The 21,278-nt window shown below is 46.4% G+C and overlaps 1 protein-coding gene across 1 annotated transcript in view; it reads left to right on the top strand.

Annotated features, from left to right (window-relative positions):
- The first annotated feature begins 4,680 nt into the window (after window positions 1-4,680).
- The window catches only part of PAPPA (pappalysin 1), a 218,523-nt gene continuing 201,925 nt past the window's right edge, over window positions 4,681-21,278 (top strand). The window contains exon 1 of the mRNA XM_028161419.2: window positions 4,681-5,092. Within this exon, the coding sequence (XP_028017220.2) occupies window positions 4,681-5,092 (412 nt within the window). The remainder of the gene's footprint in view (window positions 5,093-21,278) is intronic.

The following is a 21,278-nucleotide window of genomic DNA, read 5'->3' as shown; positions in this document are numbered from 1 at the left end:
TAAATGTAAGCTGTTATTAGGATCGTTATTTAGCAAAGATAGGCTTTGAATCCAAATTTCTTATACTCCCAAGTTCACATTCTTTCTAGTGATTCTCAACTTGGGCAGCCAGTGAACTTCAATGTATCTGTCTGGGTGTCCATAGATGTATCATTTGGGAAAGGCTGGCAAAATTACGTATTTTTTAAAAACCTAGTGTGTTCAGAGCATTGAACATATTGGCACCACGGAAAAAAACTAAAGAAGCAAAAAATATTCATTTTTACATCTATATAAATGTACACATATGTGTAAATCTATATATGTGTGCATTTATATATACATATTTAATTAAATTTAATGGTACTAAAGCAGGAGATATGTGCAAAGTGCTGGGCTAAGCATTTATCTATACACAAATATGAATGCAACAGAATCGTTGTCTGCACAGAAAGGGGAGACAAGCACATGTGTAATTAAATGTAATAGTTGGTTTTGGGGATGTGCCCAGAGAAATTCAGAGGAAGTTCTAGGACAGCCCAGACGAGGGAGCCCTTCAGGCTAGTGGAGGAGGGATGTGGTGGCAGAAGTGGCCCTTGAAGATCCTTGCCCTGAAGGTTTCCAATCTTGGAGGAGAGACTTAAACAGGAAACCGAGAACAATGCAAGATCGGATCTAATCTTGTTCTGGATCCTACCAGCCAGACAATGAATGCCTGCCTAGGAATTCTGAGATGAGACTAATCCTTCTGCCTTGGAGTAAGAAGTAGGTGGGGCTCTGGCTCTAAATTGAAGCTGGTGAAAGTGCAGCATCCATAGCATTTAGATCCTGAAAAAAAAGAGAGGTCACTCATTTATTGAGCACCTACTATGTGTCACAGCACACTGTCCTCAGGATACATCCATAATAAGGCCACTGAGACTCAGAGAGTCTCAGACTTGCTGGAGGTCATAGGAACCCAGGGCAGGGTGATTGAAATGTGTACTTTGACCCTCCCTCACTTCCTCAAACCCTTCCCAAACTTTAAGACTCCACCTAGGTGTTGTTACTCTCCTAACTTCCACTAGACCCTGACCCCTTCTCTGGCAAAACACTTTGTTTTTACTTATTGCCAAGTAATAAGAGTGGAGGGACAGAACTATTTTTATTCTAAAAAAGTAGTTTTTAGGACAAAAATCCCCAGGAAGAAGGGACTCCTTAGGGTGGGGGGAGGGTGAGAGGGAATTGACCAAGTATGGGATGATTAAATGGGAATTACTGTCACACTGCAATAATCAAAGGCTCCATTGCACTTCATATTTTGAAGCAACCTTAGGAATCTTCAACTCCTGTTCTTTCATTTCACATAAGAGCAAACTGAGGTCCAAGATCTCACACAGCTCAGAATGAGAACCCAAGTCTCCTCACTCTCAGATGATTGCTCCTTGACTACAGATAATGAAAGATCAAGGAAGGGAGCAAAAGAGGGATAGCAGCATGTGACATATCACTTATTACATATAAATAAATAAGAATGCCATGCATAGGCCAATGATTACAGTGGATCATGAACTAAAGGTTACAATTTACCCAGTCTGTCCATCCACTCAGTCAAAACCAAACACACACATACAGAATACATACATACATAGATACATACATGCATAAAAGTAAGAGTGGCTTTCAAGACAGGTGGGATAGAATAATAAATGGATGTTCCATGAAAGACCAGTCCAAGGCTTTGCCAATTGCTCCCAATACATCTAGGGGCTGAGTCTAGCGGCTCCAGGACCTCTGAGACTTGGATCTCTCTGTCCCTTCCTCTTTGTGCTGCCACAGGACAGCAATGAAAGCCTGGGCTCCCAGAAGGTTGTTTGTCTTTAAGAACCTAAGGAGCTCCTAGTCCTTGACAACAGCAGTAGATTAAATGGTGTTTATATAGCATTTGTATGGTTAAAGAGCATATTTTGTCCTCAAAATAATATTGTGAAATGCCTATTCCCATTTTAAAGGTGAGAAAGTGCAGGGCTAGTGAAGCAACTCAGGGCATAGCACTGACATGTGTTGGAGTGAGTGGGGACTGAGAACTATAGCCCTCATGTTCTAACTTCCTGGAAGAGTTGACAAAGCTCCAAACGTCTAGAAATATTCAAAACCATTGTATACAATGACTTAGCAGCCCCTGGAAGAAATAGTGTTTCCAAATGACTAGTTGCCGCAAATGAAGTGAATTAGTAGGCATCTTCCAACTTCTATTGGGGAAAGAGAGGGATTTTGTGAGATATAATTTATATCCTTTAATATAGGTGTGTGTGTTTTCCTTTGTTTTCTTTTTTTGTTTGTTTTTTTTTTTTTTTTTTTAATTGAATGGCCACCTCGTGGCTTTTCTAGATGACTTGGTGTTGCAGAAATTGAAAGATTTGCTTAGGCAAATTCCTTATCCATGGCACTTCTTTCCACCCAGTCTCTGGAAACACATGTAGAATAGGATGCCATTTTCATTTTATAACTGGAGAAACTGAGTTCAAACATTCTTGGCCCAGGACTATATGGCATGTTCCTTCCAAACCAAGATCTGAATCTGGGCTCTCCTGTTTTCAGAATGGTGTCATAATCCCTGCATGCTGCTTTCTGGCTTTTATAGAGGGGACGTCTGACTCATTTGCTCATTCTACAACTCTGCAGAGTTTCACAACCACTTATTCTCCACTGGTGTTCCCTCTCCCTGAAGAGTAGGAATGAGCCCAGCTCTCAGATAGCATCTGGAGCAGCCCTGAGGACCAGAGCACATGGGGAGCAAAGTGGCACATTGGTGGAGTACATTTCACCCCCAGGCTTCCAGCATGCTATCCACATGCAAACCTCACACAGCATATTTTTATCACTACATTATTTGAACAGACTGGTAATAATGTGTAATCCACCACTGCTAACTCATTTTGACTTATTAAACACTTGGATGAAAGAAAAAAAAAAAAAGGAAAGAAAAGAACCGTTTTGCCATAAGGGGGAGCTTTTGAGTTCTATAAAGAGGGGGAACAAGAAGAACAAAAATACATTACATCTATGTGCCAGTTCAAAACAGACCTACAAAGCAGCACATTGGTCAGATCCTTACCTGGGACTTGAACAATGTTAGAGAACCTGAATTTCTCAGGTTGATTTTTTAAAAAATAGGCAAATTAATATTTCACTCTCATTTTTCAATATTAAACTAAAACAATGTCTAACAACCAACAGAATATTTTTTGAGACTATTCAGGAAAAGTGAGAGACCTGGCTGTGCTGAGTCCACAGCTTCTGAAAGGAAAATGCCTTGGGAAATGCCATTCCTCGGGGTTTCTTCTTCGGAGGGCAGCTTTTGGACCCGCTGAAGCCAGCAACACAGGGGCTCAGGGAAGAGGGGGGACTTTCATCGTTGCATAACTTGAAGGTAATTCTGAGAAGGAGAAAGGGAGGGAAGGATAGGAAAGGCAAGAGAGAAGGGAAAGGGGGAAGAGGAAGAGAAAGAAGAGAGAGAGAGAGAGAGAGAGAGAGAGAGAGAGAGAGAGAGAGAGAGAGAGAGAGAGAGAGAGAAAGAGAAGGAGAAGGAGGAGGAGAGAGTGAGAGAGAGAGAGAGAGAGAGAAAGAGAGAGAGAGAGAGAAGGAGAAGGAGGAGGAGAGAGTGAGGGTAAGAGAGGAGAGTGAAAGGAAGAGACAGCATTAAAAAAAAAAAATCTGAGAATCAAGTTTCAAGACTCTTTATGTGCTATAGCGAAGGATGAGGTTTACCAGCAAAGTGCAAAGGAGATCCTGAGAGAAGAGAGAGGTGTTTTATTTTTTTTTTCTCTCCCTCCAGGAGGGGGAAAAATAATAATGAGGAGGTGGGGGGGATGAAGGAGGGAACAAACGCAAGCAAACCAAAACAAAAACAGGAATGTGTGTGTTTTGAGCAGGAATGAGGAGAGCTGGGAGGACCATAAGGGGGTGTGTACAGAATTTCATTAAATTGTTACTTTAAGATTGTCTTCTTAAAAAGAGAGAGGGAGAGAGGGGGGGGGGGGGGGTGGAGAAGGAAAGAGGCAAACGGCAAAGTGGACGCAGGCTGGGTAGCTTGGCCTCTCCAAACTGATTGATTAGTCATGATCCCCGCAGTTTTAACAGGGACTCATTCAATTGGGAAGGTGGAGCGCTCGGGAGCAGATTAGCATACGCTTGTTTACTCATCTTCTGAGGGATTTCCCCCCCTTTCCTTTCATTTTGTGAAGAAGGAGGGAGGGGAGGGGGGACCGGTGGGGGGAGAAGGGGGCTGTGGCTTGTGTTATAAAGGACGCAAAAAATAAATAAATTAGAGCATCTTTTGGGGGGAGGGAATTCAGCGGAGCAGTGTCTTAGAGGAGCTTTTTTTTTTTTTTGGTAGAGCAAGAAATCATATAAAATAAAATGAAATAAAACAAGGAGGAAGGCAACCAGCTGTTAAGAGGGGGGATAAGGCAGATAAAGGAGCAGGGAGAGAAATTAATTGCCAACCAGGAGGAGTTGGGCTGTATTTTTCAAAGGTGGGGGTAGTGGAGCACACACCTTGAGGAGGAAAGCGAGAAAGAAAAGAAAAAAGCAAGTGAAAGGGGGGGCTCGCCCAAGAAGGGTGAAGAAGCGAAGAAAGTCGAGGCGCCGAGTCTCCCAAAGCTGGCAGCTCCGGGCGGCGGTGCAGGGGCGAAGGGGGGGCGGGGGGGACCGTCGGACATGCGGCTCTGGAGTTGGGTGCTGCGCCTGGGGCTGCTGAGCGCCGCGCTGGGCTGCGGGCTGGCCGAGCGCTCCCGCCGGGCCCGGAGAGACCCGCGGGCCAGCCGCCCCCCGCGCCCCGCTGCCGGCCCGGCCACCTGCGCCACCCGGGCGGCCCGTGGCCGCCGCGCCTCGCCGCCGCCTCCGCCGCCGGGCGGTGCCTGGGAAGCCGTGCGCGTCCCCCGGCGGCGGCAGCAGCGGGAGGCGAGGGGCGCCGCCGAGGAGCCGAGCCCGCCGAGCCGGGCGCTCTATTTCAGCGGGCGAGGCGAGCAGCTGCGCCTGCGGGCCGACCTCGAGCTGCCCCGGGACGCGTTCACGCTGCAAGTGTGGCTGCGAGCGGAGGGGGGCCAGAGATCTCCAGCAGTGATCACAGGTAGGCGAGGGCGCCCAGCGGGCGCTGCACCGGCCCCGCAGCCCCAGGGGCGCGCGGTTGTTCGGACGCGGGCGGCGGGCTGGTCCGGGGTGGACGGGTGTGTCTGTGCGGGAGCCGCCCATCCGGAGGCGCGGAGGCACCCTGTACGAGCTGCCAGGCTCACTTTGCCCCATCTGAGGAATGGGTGCTCTCAAAAGGTGTTGCCACTTAAACCCCGGGGTGGGTGTCAGGGAGCGGTCCTGGAGGTCCGGAGACCTGAGGTCGATCAGGAAGAGCTTCTCCCTGGGAGCCTGAAGAACAGGAGCCTTTTTCGTGATGGTCCAAAGTGCTGTCTGTTTGGGATGGAGGGGAGGGTGACCCAATTGGGATGCATGTGAAAAGAGGCTAGGGGACCATTGCTTTCTTGGACTTTTTAATCGAGGTAACCCCCCTTCACTTGACCCGGTTATCCTGAAAGCCTGCAAGGACGAGGTTGTTGTAATCTCCTGGATTTAGAAGTCCTTGAAGTGCCCCAAAGTTGCTCTCTGCTTGATCTCTGCCTCTGGGATTGACCCGTTTCCTCCCAGCCAAACACCACACACACACACACACACACACACACACACACACTTTTAAAGCCTGTTGCCTGCCCCTCGGGGCTGGGGCAAGACCTTCCTCACGCACACCCTGCCAGTCTTCCCGGACTTGGCTGCTGAACGGGGTGCTTTTCTCATTTGGGACTTGGAGTTCTCCCTCCTCACCCTCCCTCTCTGTCCCCTTCCCGGTTCCATAGCAAAGCCCAGAGTGAAACCGGACACTCTTGGAGGGTTGCAAACCTTAGAAGTGCTCCAAAATCCATACCCTGGCAAAATGGATCTGTGGCAATGCCTTTAATAAAACCGGGGGACCGAGGTGGGGTGGCGCTGGAGGAGAGAAGGAAAGTTTTGCCTCTTCTGGCTGGGAGATTCCCTTTCTGCACAAACAGCCTTGCCAAGTCCTGGGACGTCTTAAAGCCAGAGAAGGGGTTCCCCCTCAGCTGCAGCCAGGAACGTGAGGAAGCGTTTTGCGATCCCACCCCCTGACACACACACTTTCTTAGAAGGGAAAGCTCTAAGCTCTTCCGCAGCTCTGCTCCTTTCTGCCTCGGGGTGGACTCCCTCCCAGGTAGCTCTGACTTTGTCCTGTTTACATGAAGCCCATTTCAGGGGACCCCAACTCAACTACTGTGCCAAGAATGTGCCCCTAAAGCTCCCACTCTCCTGCTACCAAACCAAGAGCTAGAAAGTGATTTCTCCCCCCCCCCCATATATCTGACGTCATCGCATGCTATTTTTTCCTCCTTTTTCCCCAGGAAGGAGAGGGAAAGTGAGCTCATTCACTTTCAGCCCCCAAGCCCTCGTCACCCAGAGCGGGGTATAATATAGGGTAGAGGAGAGACGTTATTCATAATAATGATGATGATGATAATTCAGGACTGCGGTATGTTTACTTCTCTCTGGGAACATCGGAGAAACATAGAGCCTGCTGCTTGGAGAGGATTTTTAAAAGATGAGAGGATCTGGTTTTCCCCCGTGTTTACCTGTCACAACCAGTGATTTGGAAGGCTTCCCTTCCAGAGGGGAGAGCCCAGGGTTATATAGGTGTCATCACTGAAAAGGCAGTAAATGCATTTAAACATATATGTAACACCTGGGATTGCACAGGAGCGTGCTTGCAATTGTAATTCAGACAAGGAGCCTCTCTCCACACGTGTTCTCCTGTGCACTCCGTCACTCTCCCACACAAAGATTTGTGCAGTAAAATACTTTAATTGGATGGGGGACGCTAGGTTATTATTGCTTGTATAAAATGCCTGGTCCATTTTATGTGTGGAAATAACATTCCTCTCAAAAAGGGAAAAAAAAAAAAAAAAAGCACTGCTGTAGCGCAGCACCAGAAAACCAGGAGCTTTTCTCCAGAGGATACTGGTGGATTTTTTTCCCCTCCCCTAGTTGAGTTGGAGCCAGATTTGGCGGTGTGTAAACACCTGGCCCTGAGCCAGAAAAGACTCATTCTGCGTATCCTCCACACGGGAGAGACTGTCGGACGAAAAAGAACCTGCTTCTCCTTGAATTAAAAAGCAAACAAACAGAGGTTGTTTGCAGAAGCACTTTTTCAGCTTCTCCCTTCGTGTAAGTTTGGGCTGGGAGAGGCAGGGCCCAGGTGGGGCAGCGGGGATGCAGGTGCCTAGCCATATCCTCCTGCTGCCTGAGAACTAGGGCCCGAGTTTGCTGCCTGACCTCCGCTGGCTCTCTGAGGCTGGGCGTCGCCACTTTCCTAGGAATCCCTGGTCACCTATCTGGAGAGAGCAGGCATCTCTCAGCAGGACCACGCTGCTATTTCAGGCAGAGGTTGCTGCCTCGCTGTCAGGCCAGGCTGCCTTACATCACTCTTTGCTGCAGGATTCGACTGGGTTTCGCAAAGGTCTAATTTTACGGTGCAGTTAACCGGGTCTGTCGTCTGGCAGAGGCAGGCCTTGCTGCTCCTGGTAGGCGGGCCGAGCTCCCAGATCTGCCTGGGATGCTATTTCTGCCCCGGTTCAAACTTCACTGACACCAGTTCAGACAGGCGCTTGGAGAGGCAGAGGGAAGGAGGGAAGGAGCGGTTTGCTTCTGAAGCTCAGAAAACATGCCCTTTATTTTCCCAAAAAGGAAGGAGAAAAAAAAAAAAAGAAAAGAAAATATATATATGAAAACAGATATATATTAATAAATATAAAAGGAAAGGTTTGTGCAGGCAAAAACAAAGCTAAAGTTAGAGAAAGTGCCGTGTGCAGGATTCTCCGGATGACCCCCAACAAGGGGTGGACTTCAGGCTTGGCGAATTCTTTAAGGCTACTGGGATCAGGGTGCTGGGAGGCTACTGGTGCTAGTTCTCTCTCTGGCTGAATAGGGAGGCAGAGACAGGAACAGAGGAAGGTTGTGTCCTGGATGACAGGTCTTCAGTGGCAGGAACTGTGATTTAATCCCAGGCATCCTGACTTCCAGACCTCATCCCCTACACCATGGAGAGAACATGTCTAATAAACACCATCACCTCTCACCCCTCACAGACCCACCACCCAGGCACAGCCTTAAGTCTTCATGCGTGGCGATTGGGGCTATCTTTCAAGTCTTGGGGTGGGGGTTTTCTGATGTATCCCTTTGTTTTTGTACCATACCAGGCAGGATTCAGACCCCTGCCCCTTGTCCCCAAGTGCCCCCCCCCCCCAGTGCCCTCCATTTTGAAAGAGAAAGAAAACAAAAACAATGAGTTCAATTTGCTTCATGGAGCAGAGGCCCTGAGCAGCAGTTAATCTTGTTAAAGTTTCTCCTGACCTGTTAGATGAGTGAAATGTGGACCCCACAAGTGCTGCCCTCCTCCCACCCCCACCCCCATAGTGATCCAGAATCCCTGCTCAGAGGAGAAAGGTATTTACCTGAACCCCATCCAGGAATGCCATCCCCTTGCCCTCTCCCCTCCCCATGCTTTCTTCTTTCGTTCTAAATGTTAGACTGAGTTTGCTGACTAATCAGAAGTCTTTTTTGTCCCTCCCTTTTACAGTTCCCACTTCCTATTATCCACCCCTCCCCCCCAGAAAAAGAATTCCTGCATTTTCCTAACTTGAGAAAGCTAGGCTCTAGGAGTCCGTACATTAATACTATTCTCCCTGGCATTTGTAGTCATGGGGTGTCTAGAATATTGCAATGGTTAGAAGCCCATTTTAGTAGTCAGGTTACCTAAGTGGGAATCCACCTCTGCCCCTAACTGGTTGTGTGACCTTGGGCAAACTAGTTGACTCCTCTGGGCTTCAGCTTCCTCATCTACAGAATAAGGATAGTATGAGTATCTATCCATTAAATGAGCTCATATGTGAAAAGTCCTCAAAACAGGATCTGGTGTATAGTAAGTGCTCAATAAACTTCGTTCTTGTTATTCAACATGATTTTCCAAAGGTCTCGGTCTTTGTGGACTAAGGACACTTAAAGGCAGGAGGGAAACCAGCGGTTCCTGGATGCCTTCAAGTGCCAGACACTGTGCTAGGTGCTTGTTTTGTGCTTGCACATTTCACTCTCACAACCACCCTGGGAGGTGGGCATTCTCGGCTCCCTTTTACCAAGGAGGAAACAGAGTCCCACCGGCCATCAGGTGGACAGAGCATAGATGTGAACTTGAGTACAGAGTGCCTGTTTCCTCTTCGGCAGTCTTTTCTGGAGCGAGAAGAAATGACTGCTGTGTGTTCTTCCTCTCTGCCTCTCTGCCTCTCTGCATGCTGATCATTACCTACAGGTTAAAGAGGATAAAGAATAAGCATACATCTCACCTGGAACCAAGGTTTGACCTAGCAGATCTGTTTTTCTTTTCAAGCCAAATTATCAGACAGACTGGGCTTAGACGTTCTGTTGACAATTAGATGCTGTGTGAGTTGAATCAAGTCACTTCATCTCTCTATCTCTTGGTTTGCTCATCTGTGAAATGGGCATAATAAGATTGGGATATTGCAATAAAATAACTATGCAGAAAGTACCTGGCACAGTTCCAGCTCACATTAGGGACTCAGTCAACAGTAGCTACATCTAGTCAATAACCACATTCTCTTTCCAGTTTGCTAGCTTGGTCTTCAGAAAGCGGGGCTGTTTGCGCCCCGGTAGGGCTCCTCCTCCTGAGTTGCTGGGGAGTCTGTCTAGAGTAGACAGTGTATTTTGAGGAAGAGTTAGACCCCCTCACATCTCTTCTTTGCACTTTGACTTCCTCTTCTGTGACCTACTTGGATGACCCCTTGGTGGTGAGAGCCAGAGGAGGTCCAGAAGCACTGGACCTGTAAGCAGGAAAAGCAGATAGCCTCCAGGGAAAGCCTGCACCCCCACGCACAGGAGCCAGACCGTGCTCACAGCGGAGTCCAGGTCACAGATCTACTGTCACATGCTGCTTGCTCCTTCCCCAACTTCCACATTCCCCCAATGTACAGCCATTGCATGTACAGATGGGGGATGGAGGCTGCATTGCCCTGGCCCCTCTGTACAGAGGAAGGCATGCTTGAGGCGGGAAGTGTGGGGCTCAGGAGTGTGGGCTGTGCATGGTCAGCCCAGGCACAGACTGGGTCAGACAGCTCATTGCGCAGCAGGGAAACTGAAGACCAAGGTCATACAGGAGCTAAGAGTTAAACTATGTTCATAAGCCACCTCCTCTTTAGTGGGCCAGGGAGATCATTTGGTCCAATAGTTTCTGTCCCCGGCAGCACTTGGCATCACCAGCTTTTACAACATCCCAATGCCCAGGCTGCCTCCCAGGGTTTCTGATGTCAGGGCTTGGGCTGGGCACTGGTGGTTTTCAAAGTCTTCTCAGGTGGTGTGGAAGGACCCTCAGTGGGGAGAATCACTGATTCAGTGTGTTGCCTCCCTGCTCTGCAGATGTGGAAACTGAGGCCCAAAGGGGAAGTATTGTTTTCTGCTTATGGAACTGGTTAGTGGCTGAACCTTCAGAGAAATCAGCTGTCCCGATTCTGAATTGCCAAACATCAGGAAAGACCCTTCTTCTGTTCTTAGTTCCTTTGCTGAACCCAAACCCCTAGGTGCCCTGGCCGTGACATTACCTGTTTCCAGAGCGATTGCTGTGTGTGAAGCCATCCTCCCCTTCTGGCTTTGCCTTTAAAGTGTGAACATGTTTGTATTGTCTAACACATTGAGTTTTATGCATCTGATTTTAAATGAATCTCCCCAAGTGCTTGGGAGGGGGCCCCCTCAGAACAGGACCAGGGGATATTAAAAAGGGAAGCTTAGCCGAAACCGGTTTGGCTCAGTGGATAGAGCGTCGGCCTGCGGACTCAAGGGTCCCAGGTTCGATTCTGGTCAAGGGCATGTACCTTGGTTGCGGGCACATCCCCAGTAGGGGGTGTGCAGGAAGCAGCTGATCGATGTTTCTCTCTCATCGATGTTTCTAACTCTCTATCCCTCTCTCTTCCTCTCTGTAAAAATCAATAAAATATATATATTTTTTTTTAAAAAGAGAAGCTTAGTGTTGAGGCATTCCCACTTTGCCTGGGCTAGTCCTGCAGGAAGGGGTATGTTCCTATTTCACTACCACCACCCTCCACACACCTGTGATCACTGTGAAAGCAGCACTAGCTGCAGGTCTCAGATGAGAGAGATCCCCAGGTGCCCCAGGTAGGAGGACTCCCTCTATAGGCAGCCCATGCCTTGTCTGCCTGTGGCCAAGGGCTCAGAAGTGCAGCAAATGCCTTTTCTCCCCTCACCTGCCACACACCCTTCCCTGGGATTTCATTTTCTTTGCCTCAGCATTCCTTTATCTTTCTTCTTGATGCTCTGCGGGCTTCACCTCATACCTCGAAGAACTTACCGGAAATGCTGAGAGCTGACCTATGGACTTTGGCCCCTCGGCTCCTTTGAAGATCTAAAACTGGGAGTCAGGAGCTCTGAATTCATGTCCTTCCCTGGCCTCCTCTGAACTGCGTGACTTGGGGCCTCTTGAGTCAGCCACCGGGGCCTCAGGGGAGAGGGATTCAGGTGTGGTTACACTCAGCATCCCTATTTCACAAGTTGCCACAGGAACCAGGTGAGGCATGGTGGCAGAAGCTGTTGGCCAAGGTCAGAACCCAATCCACATGCATGTCAATAATAGCAGGAGGAGCCAGAAGGTGGGAGAGGTGAGGGATTTGTGCACTCAAGGTCATTCCTGCAGAGGTGTCTTTATTTCATTATCCACACTGCAAATGATAAACAGTGTTAGCAAATCTTTTGTTACCTGTGACTTCACTGGAGTCCTTTGATGTTGGGACTTAACAGGTCTGCCAAATCCTGCCATTTATTTACTGCGTGATCTTGACAACCTAACTGCCCCTCTCTGGGCCTCAATGTTCTCAGGATGCACAATGAGGAGTAGGGATAGAATAGAGATTTTCAAATTGTGCCCACAATTTTATGGACCCCCTGTGAAGGTCTGTCTCGCCCACCTTCCCACCTTATTCTGCTTAAATTGTGGGAATTTACAAGATTCCATTTAAAGGAATGTGGAGGTTGCTTAGTTGCAGAATTTGAGTGGATATGGACTGACATTAGGAATGATTGTGACTTTTGTTAGGGGTAATAATGATAATATTACATATTTTTAAAGATCCTAATCTGTTAGAAATGCCTGTTAAAGTATTTATGGATAAAATGATGCTATATTTGTATGGTTTGTTTAAAAATTTCCAGAAAAAATATTAATAGGGTATTGGGATGAGGGAGGGTATAGATGAAAGAAGATTGGTAACCTGATGACATCGTTGAAACCAGGTCGCAGAGATGTCGGGCTTCAACACAGTTTTGCCCGTCTCTCTGTGTGTGATTGGAGAGTTCCATCATTAAAAGTTTTAAAAATGAAAAGAGTTTCAGAGTCACAGGAGGAGTTGAAGTTTTAGGTCCCTGTGTGTTCAGTGAGCTGCTGTTTTTTTCAAATACAGAGGTGGCACTTTGAGAGGATGGAGGACTCTTCCAAGGTCACACAGAGAATAACTGAAAGAACCCAGTCTGGGCTGCAGAATTTTAAGCGATGGACCATCCTGGGAAAGCCCGAGGGGAAGGGAAGAAAGGCAGGGAGGGGAGCCTTAGGAAGGACATGTAGAAGGACCAAGTGGAGCCTTGCTGGGCACTAAAAGGCTTTTGAGGGAGGAGAGTCATTGCAGTATGGAATTGCCCACACATTGTGAAAAGTGTAGCATCCTTGGTTCCGTGCATAAGAATCTCCTAGGATCTGCTAGTCATTGTGTCCCTACAGAACATATTGTGATGGCACACACACTCATGTTCCAACAAACCTCTATTTTTCATGGCTGGCTCATTATTTCTCTCCATCTCCAGCAGTCTTAGGAGTTTCCTAGGGCCACCTAGAGCCCTGGGGGAATGACCTTCAGTTGACTAATCTCAGCAAGAGCTGACACCACCAGGAAACGGGAAAGGAGCCTGTGTTCACTGAGGAAGTATTTTGTGCTGGTTGATCATAGGACTCGAGTCAGACAGCCTGGGTTTGATTTCCTGACTCTCCCACCTGCTAGTGCATGACCTTGGGCAAGTTACTTAATCTCTTCAAGCTTCACTTTTCCCATGCGCAAAATGCGGACAGTACCGGCCCCCACTTCATAGGCTTGTTTTGAGGATTAACTGGGCCTCCATGTGGAAAATGCTTAGTAATGGAATCTTGACCATGGGTAAGCACCCAGTAAACGTTAACTCACGTTGGTATCATGTGTGTCCAGCCCTTGCCACACGTTATTTCAAATTCTCTCAACAACTCTTAGAGATAGACATGCTTCTCCCCTTTGGCAGAGCCAGGCACTGCCTTTCCCTCCCTGGCCACTCTGGAAAGATTCATTGGGATCCTCTTAGCATGAAACAAAAGGTGAAAGGAAAGACAAACAGAAGAAACACTTGATTGTTTCATAATACTAAAGCAGTGTGTGCTCATTGTAGAGAAGGTAAGAAATAGAGATAAAAACAAGAGACAGAGTAAAGTGTAACCACCCCTTCCCAGGCATTTGACAAGTATTTATTGAGTGATTGCTACATGCCAGGTGCAGTTTTAGGCCTTGAGTACAGAGCGATGAACCTCAGAGGAGAATGCCCCTGCCTTTGGGAGTTTATATGGAGGGTAGGGTGAGGTGGGGTGGGGTGGGAGGGGAAAGGTTTATCATAAATGAATGGTAAACCATATCACACAATGTCAGGTGAATGCTTGACATAAGTAAAGGAAAATAAAGCAGAGGAGAGATTCTAGGGAGCATTGTGTGGGGCTTGCAGGAGTGAGATTTAAACGGGGCTGCCGGAGGCTGTGCTGAGCAGTGGCATTGATGATGAGCCCTAAAAGCAGACCCATGGCCATCCAGAGAAGGCCACGTGCACTAGAGAAGGAAGAACAGTGCCCTGGGAGCTGGGAGGTCCGTTCCAGACCATCAGTGCTTCGCTTGGTGTGTGACTTTGGGCACTTCTCTGTATGTCTTGGGCCAGTTTTCATCATCTGAACCATGTGGGTAAGGAGGATCTTATCTTTGTCCTAGAGAACCTTCTAACAGACATCTCCTAGGATTCGATAATTCTAATCAGGATTGTCCAAAAACAAAATTGCAAAGTTGGCATTAGTTCCAAGTTTCTTCCCTTTCTCGGTGCATTTCCCTCCACTAGGTGGTGCCTGTGCCTGTCTCCCTCAGGGGCCAAGTGCCCACACACTTGCTGCTTCCTCTCCCCCAACATCACTCATTCTCAGAAAAGGACATGGCCTTCCTTCTTGCTAAGGTATCAATGACTGGGAACAACTTAGAGTGTTACTCTTCCAGAGACATATATACTTTAATATCGAAAAAAAAAAAAAACCAAAAAACTCTGACTCAAGAAGCAAAGTACCAATAGGTAGGATTTCAGTCCAAGACTGACTGAAGACATTATTTAGGGAATATTGGTACTTCCCAATGGCTGGAAGCCATCTCACCAATAGTATTGCTAATAATAGCTGCCATAATATGCAAAACTCTCACTGAGCAACTTTCCCTGTGATCACTTACTTGGCTAATGGTGAGAGTGCTCAAATTTCACAATTTCTTACTATTCCAGAGAAGTTTTTGACATCAGAGTAGAGCACTGGCCTTTTAGTCTTGCTTATCATTTTAATCAGATCATTTTATGAATTAAAATAGTAAGACTCTGGAGTGTCTAGCCATCTGTTAGCCTATTTTCCTTCTGGGAATCCCCAGTACTGTCATCCATGAAGGACCTCTTATTCCCTCCAACCCCTTCCTTGCTCTCTTTCTTCCTACCCCTCTGACCTACTGCACTGACTTTGGCCATTAAATTTTTTCTTCAAACAACAGAAAGAAAACTTGTTTTTCAGTATTATTTACCACAAACCCAGGGTCCTAGAAGAGTAGGAGACATGACCCTGTTTAAATTTTAGAGAACTTGAGAAGGTCTCAGGTTCAAGTTCATTTCTAAGAGACAGAAAGTCCAGTAGATGGGAGGTTGCAGCTTGGAATTTAAGTATGTGCATCGGGGGAAGCATGTGACTAAATGCAAAACCCTGCCTCTTTTGCCCTCTGGAAGTTGTGGTTTAACCTATCACCTTTGTAGTCAAGAAGGCATTCCTGTATCTGTCCCATGTCCATTTTCCCTTAATTCCTAATTCATGTTGCTCTCTAAACATGAAATGTGGCAGGACTGAATAGGAGCAAGTGTTTGTATGATATTGGACATCTTTCAGCTACAAAAGCTGATGAGAAAATAAAGATACATTAACAAGCCAATAAGGAACAAGTAGGCCTTGCTTTAAGAGATGCAAAATATACAGACAGAAAACATAATACATACTTGTTTTCATGTAAGTCCAAAGACTCAAGGTGTGTAAGATTGAGAAACACTCATGTAAGCCATTCATTTCATAGATGAGGAGCTAAGGGTTGGTGACTAGCCCAGAGCAGTGACCAGGCTGGGTAAGTTCCTCTGTTTTCTGAGTGTGAGGCTAGAGCTATGTCTACTTGTCTCCTCACTTTGCACCCAGTCTCATGAAGTAATTATCATCTATCTGCTGATGTGCATCATTTATCTCCAGATTCTCTGTACTCCAGACTAATTGATCCAGCTATCCGCCAGAAATGTCAACATGCACTTCTAGCTCAATCATTTTTCCTCCAAATTCCTTGTGTCCCCATCTAGTGCCACCAACTGTGGATATACCATCCACCACATTCGATCAGTCATCAGTTCCTGTCTGTCCTGCCTCCTTGACAGTTTTATAGCTGCCTTTCCTCTTTCTAGCTTAGGCCTTCTTCATCTCTAGCTTTGACTCTTTCCCTAGTAATATGGTGCCCATTTCTATGAGCTTCAACCCCTGCACCCTTTCAACCTATCCTTCAATATCCGATAGTCAGATATTTCTAAAATGCAAATTTGACTCTAGCTAGAGGTCTTTCAATAGCACGGAATTATTTGCAGTACCCCAGATAACTTAGGCTTTTATTCCATATCATTTTCTTCATTCGGTGTGCCTCCTATATCCCCATGCACCATTTTTTTCAGAACACCTAAGCCTCTGCAGGATTCTGCTCAAGGTTCCCCTCTTCTGGGAAGCCCTCCCTGATTCTTCTCTAAGTAGAATTGGTTCCCCACCTCCCTTATCCATCTGCCTCCATTGTACCCTCTACACACACATATATCAAAAGACCTGGAATTCTTTCTGTCACATTTAATTATGTGCATATTTGAGGTCATCTCCACTTCTTCACTGCCTAGCATAGTGCCTGGCTTTTAAAGGATATATATATATATATATATTTGCTCAATGAATGCATGACTGCAAAAGATAACCAGCTAAATATCTAATGATTCTGGAAGAAAGAGCTCAGGAACCTCAGGCATGGTGCATTACGTAACCAAAGCACATGACCTACCCCGTGCGTCACACTCAAAAACATTACACAGTGGTTAATTCCATTTTCCCTTGAGCAAAGAAGTCAGAAGAGAAAAGAAATCTGGTCTTCCAAAACAGAGCCAGGAGGGAGCAGTGTATTTAAATGCCTCCTCAACTCATATTTCGGCCTTTCTAATCCAAGCCACATTTTAGCCTTGGGTCTACCCTTCCCAGCCCCTCGCCTCTTTGCAAGCATTGGTTCTGTGTGTGCACTGCAGCACATAATTTGAAGCTTCCCTCTCAGATTTCTCTCTCTGCCCCTATCAGCTTCTTATTGGGCCTCCAGTGTCCTGGCAGTCATATCTGTTGCCTGGGTTTTTATCCATTTCCCTTCTTCTTGATGGGAGAGGGGGTCTTCCCTCCACTTCCCTTGATCTTGTGAGACCTTAGGATAACCTCAGGATCTGGAATCCTCTATCCACTGTTTATATACCCTTGAGGGGGAGAGTACACATTCTCAGCAGTAATAACAGTAATAAAAGCAGCTAGCTTATAATGAGCACTTACTATGTACTGGCACTGTGCTGAGTGCTACACTTTGAATCCTTTGAATACGACTTAGAAAGTTACAGGACTCACTAAAGGCCCCACAGCTAAAGGTTAGTGGAACTGGGGTTCAAATATAGGACATTGTAACTTTTCCCTATCCACAGGGCCTAGTGCATCGCTTGGGATGCTGTAGTTGTCCTGTAAATGATCCATGATGAGAGGATGAATTATGAATGAATGAATGAATGAATGAATGAATGGTGTTTCCAGTCACTAATGCACTCGGAGATTGTAGACTGAAAAGGGAAGGGATCAAGGAGGAGAGGACGGAAGGGAGGGAAAGATGGAGGAAAAATCTGAATGAATATTAAAAGAGATTGGCTAAGAAATTTCTGATATGCAAAATTAATTTGCAGGTGACTTTTGAGTAAATAGACCATTTACATCCATGAGAGCATTTCCCATCTTTAAGTAGTCTACTGGGAGATATACACGTATTTCAAAGATGCTCTCTGCCAAAAATGTTTCCGGATTTCTCTTTTGAGAAATTTTGGGGTGCGTTCTCCAGAATATGCCCAATGGAGACAGGTTGTCACCCTCTGGGAGGTCCTGGGTACATTCTGGGCCAAATCCGAGATGTGTGTAGTGATTGTGCCTATTGAACTAGGGTCCTGAGTGAAGGAAGGACTGGTAACAAGGCTGACGTACCATGTACTCTCCCTGGAGCTGATCAAGCCTCCGTAGAACCATTGCTGAGCTCTGCTAGGCTGATTAGGTATGATCTGCTAAAAACAAGCAAAAACAGAATTTTGTTCATCCCTCCCCTAAATTCTGAAGCTGGAATGATGGAGTCTGCTTTATCCAATCTGTTCAGTTTACAGACAGAGAAACTGAGGTCTGGGCAAGTTAACTTGTTAAACTATGTTGAGTAAACTTAAGCAACAAATTGGCAGCAAAATTGAAACTAGAATTCAGGTTTCTTGACTCTCAAATCAGTGCTCTTTCCACTGGATCCTTTCGTTTTTCCTTCCAGTGTGGGATGACAGTGGCACTGGGGGTTCATATTGCTGAGCTTATTAGAATCCATCATGCAGTTGCTTTTCTTATGCACTTCTTATGTGCCAAACCTCTCCCCTCGGCATTCTGCGAGGTTCAGAATGGCAACATATTAGGAGAGGTAAAAACAAATTAGGCGAGGTAAATCAACCTTCCTCCCTTCCTCCCTCCCTCCCTCCCTTCCTCCCTCCTTCCCTCTCACCCTCCTTCCCTCCCTCCCTTCCTTCCTTCCTTCCTTCCTCCCTACCTCCCTCCCTCCCTTCCTTCCTTTCTTCCATTTGTCCATCCATCCATTTGCCCATCTATCCATTTGCTCATTCATTTAATTAGATAGTTATCGTGAAGTCTTTGTGTATTATACATTGAGCTGCGATATGTGGATTAAAAAGGACAGGGTACAGGTCCATCCCTCAGGAGCTCCCAGTCCTAGTGGCGGAAGCATGGTAACTACTCTAAGCAATTAATCATGTCCCGGGCAAGCACAGAGTCAGATACTCTGTGTTTTTGAATACATCATGTTTTTATTAAGGGGCCTAGAAAGTGTTCTGAGATTTCAGAGGCGTAAGAGGTTGCTCCCACCTGGAGGGGTTTGGGGACTTATTCATGAACTAGGTAGCATGGGTATGTATGTAGAGTGCATGCCTTCCCTTTCCTATGGAAACCTCATACACATCATTTAAATTGTAGAGCCATAGGTCAAATGAGAACAATGAGCACTTTTTGATTCATGTCTCAGCGGAGGACATTGGCCACGAGTAGCTTTTAGGAGTATGACACTAGGAAATGATTGGATAGTTAATCATCACCATTCAAATCCAGTCTAACAGCCCCTTGTTTCTCCCCTCATTGCATTTATCACTCTGTTGTGATTGCCTTTGAGCTTGTCTGTCTCTCCCCACTGTTGTCCAAGCTCCTCAGAAGCAAGGACCACTTCTGTCTTTGTCTTTGCTTTATTCCTACCATTAGCACATGGCCAGCCCTGTGGGTTGGTGCTCAGTAAACTTTGTTAAATGGATTCGAGATGCTCCAAATAAGTGGGACAGCAGGGTGACCGAAATTGTGTGCTGTGAAGGAAAGATGCTTTGAAAAAAGATATTATGGGCCCTAGAAAGGGTCAAGCAGTGACAGCAAACATGTTATGAATGGCATTACCGGTTAGATATAGTCCTGGTCTCTCTGAGCTGACCATTACCTGTGTGTATTCGTACCGCTTCTCCGCATCACTCTCCACCTCCCTTTCTCTTTGCTGAGCCAGTGTATCATTCTGTTGCTTCTAAGTCCTTCTCTCCATGGTTTTCTCTCAGCTTCTCCAATCCCGTCCCTGGAGAGCTGCTGCACAGCCAGGTGTGACAGTGTGGGATGCACCAGTGCTCCCCCTGCAGCCCTCACCAGAGCCATGCAGACCTCCCAGAGGAAATGAGCACAGCACGCTGGCAAGAATCATGTCTGCTGTGCTCAGGGCACCTCCCAGGGCCTGGTATATTGCAGGGGTTCAACCAATGTGTGTGTGTGGGTTTCTGGATGAAGAAATGATGTAAATTGATGGTGCCTCTCGTCTAGTCTCCTCAGTTCACAGATGGAAAAACCCATGCCCAGAAGAAGCAAGGAAATTATCCCAAATTCCATTCCCAAATTAGGGACAGAAAAGGACTGGAGTCCAGTTGTCTATTTCTTCTGCTAACCATTTTGTCCTGGGATTTGGGCTCAGATATTTTAAATTTGGCCATAAAGATTTCAGAGTATTGGATCCTGTAGTTGGATAGGACCCATACTATCTTTTTACAAGTGGAAAGTCTGAAATCCAAAGGTGGGAGGGGAGATGACAGTGACAATACCAAGGCAAAAACCTGCACATATCTCCATCTAACCAACAAATAGATAGTATGTGATGTGCCCAGCACCTTTAGAGATGTAGCAGTGAGCAGACAGAGCAGGTTCCTCCCTCATGGATTCTGAGTTCTTGTGGGAAGAGAAATACAGTAAATGAAGATGGAAAGTGGGAGTATAATCATTGAGAGGAGAGAGAAAGGAGATAAAAACCATGGCATAGGATAAGTTCAGGATGTTGAGGAGTGGGTATATAAGCCACTGGGAGATGTGTGTCTGGAAATGAAGGCATCCCAGGTCATGGAATCTGCATTTTAATCTAGATAACCTAGGAAGTTATTAGAAAGTGTCAAACAAGGAAGTTACTAATTATATCTGGTGTAGGTTTTCCAAAGATAACGCTGACCTCTAAGGGGAAAATATAATATGTGAGGACAAGAGTAGAGTCTCAATCATACCATTATCATGGTGTGAATTGATTGCTGATATTATTTTTGATATGACGTGGTCTTTTGTTTAATATCATCACCATCTATTTCCTTGCCAAAGCCATTACCAACTGAAATAACCTGACTAGCCCTAATACTTTAGGTCAGTGGAGGAGAGGAGGGGTTTCCTTGGTCCAGGAAGACTTGAAGAGATTTATGAACCCCAAGACATTTACTGTAAAATTTTGAGGCTGTGCACATTTTTCTGGGGAGAGGGTCCAGAGTTTTCATCAGTTTCTTAAAGGGGTCTGTGGTCCCCAAATGATGACTTAAATGCTGAAAAGCAGAGGGCACAAGAGGTCATTTCCTGACGCCTGCTCCCAGCTCTAAAATCTGAACACTCAAGCAGATCCGTGAAAATGAGAATGTTGATGCTGAATTGTCAGATCAGCCTGAGGAATTGCACTTTCCTTCATCTGTACCCTTGTTGGAGTAAATAGAATTTGGGACATTTTTCCCTCTAAGGACAAGTTAGTTTATTCCTTAGAAATATAACCTACAACTTTGTTTATTCAAACTCTGGTCTCTGAGTTTCTCTGAGTTTTAAAATAGGGAAATTCACTTCAAATGTGGCTTGAGGTGGTCCTGACCATAATTATTCACTATGAACTTTACCCATGAATCTCTGAGTCCAAATATCCATCCCATTTCCATCCATCCAACCATCCTCCCACCTACCTTATCTTTCTCCCTCCCTTCCACCTTCCCTCTGCCTTCCCTTCCTCCCCCCTTTCTCCATTACTCTCATTCATCTATCCACCCATCCATCCTTCCTTTCATCTCTCCACCCTTCCATCACTCCATGCTGTCATCCATCTACCTGTCCATCCATGTAATCTTCCCTTTACCCGGCTCTCTACTAGGGCTGGGAGCAAGAG

The sequence above is a fragment of the Eptesicus fuscus genome, chromosome 15 (assembly GCF_027574615.1).
Source record: "Eptesicus fuscus isolate TK198812 chromosome 15, DD_ASM_mEF_20220401, whole genome shotgun sequence".
Lineage (NCBI taxonomy): Eukaryota > Metazoa > Chordata > Mammalia > Chiroptera > Vespertilionidae > Eptesicus > Eptesicus fuscus.
Note: the sequence above shows the minus strand (reverse complement) of the source record. Positions and strands in the feature narration are given on the sequence as shown.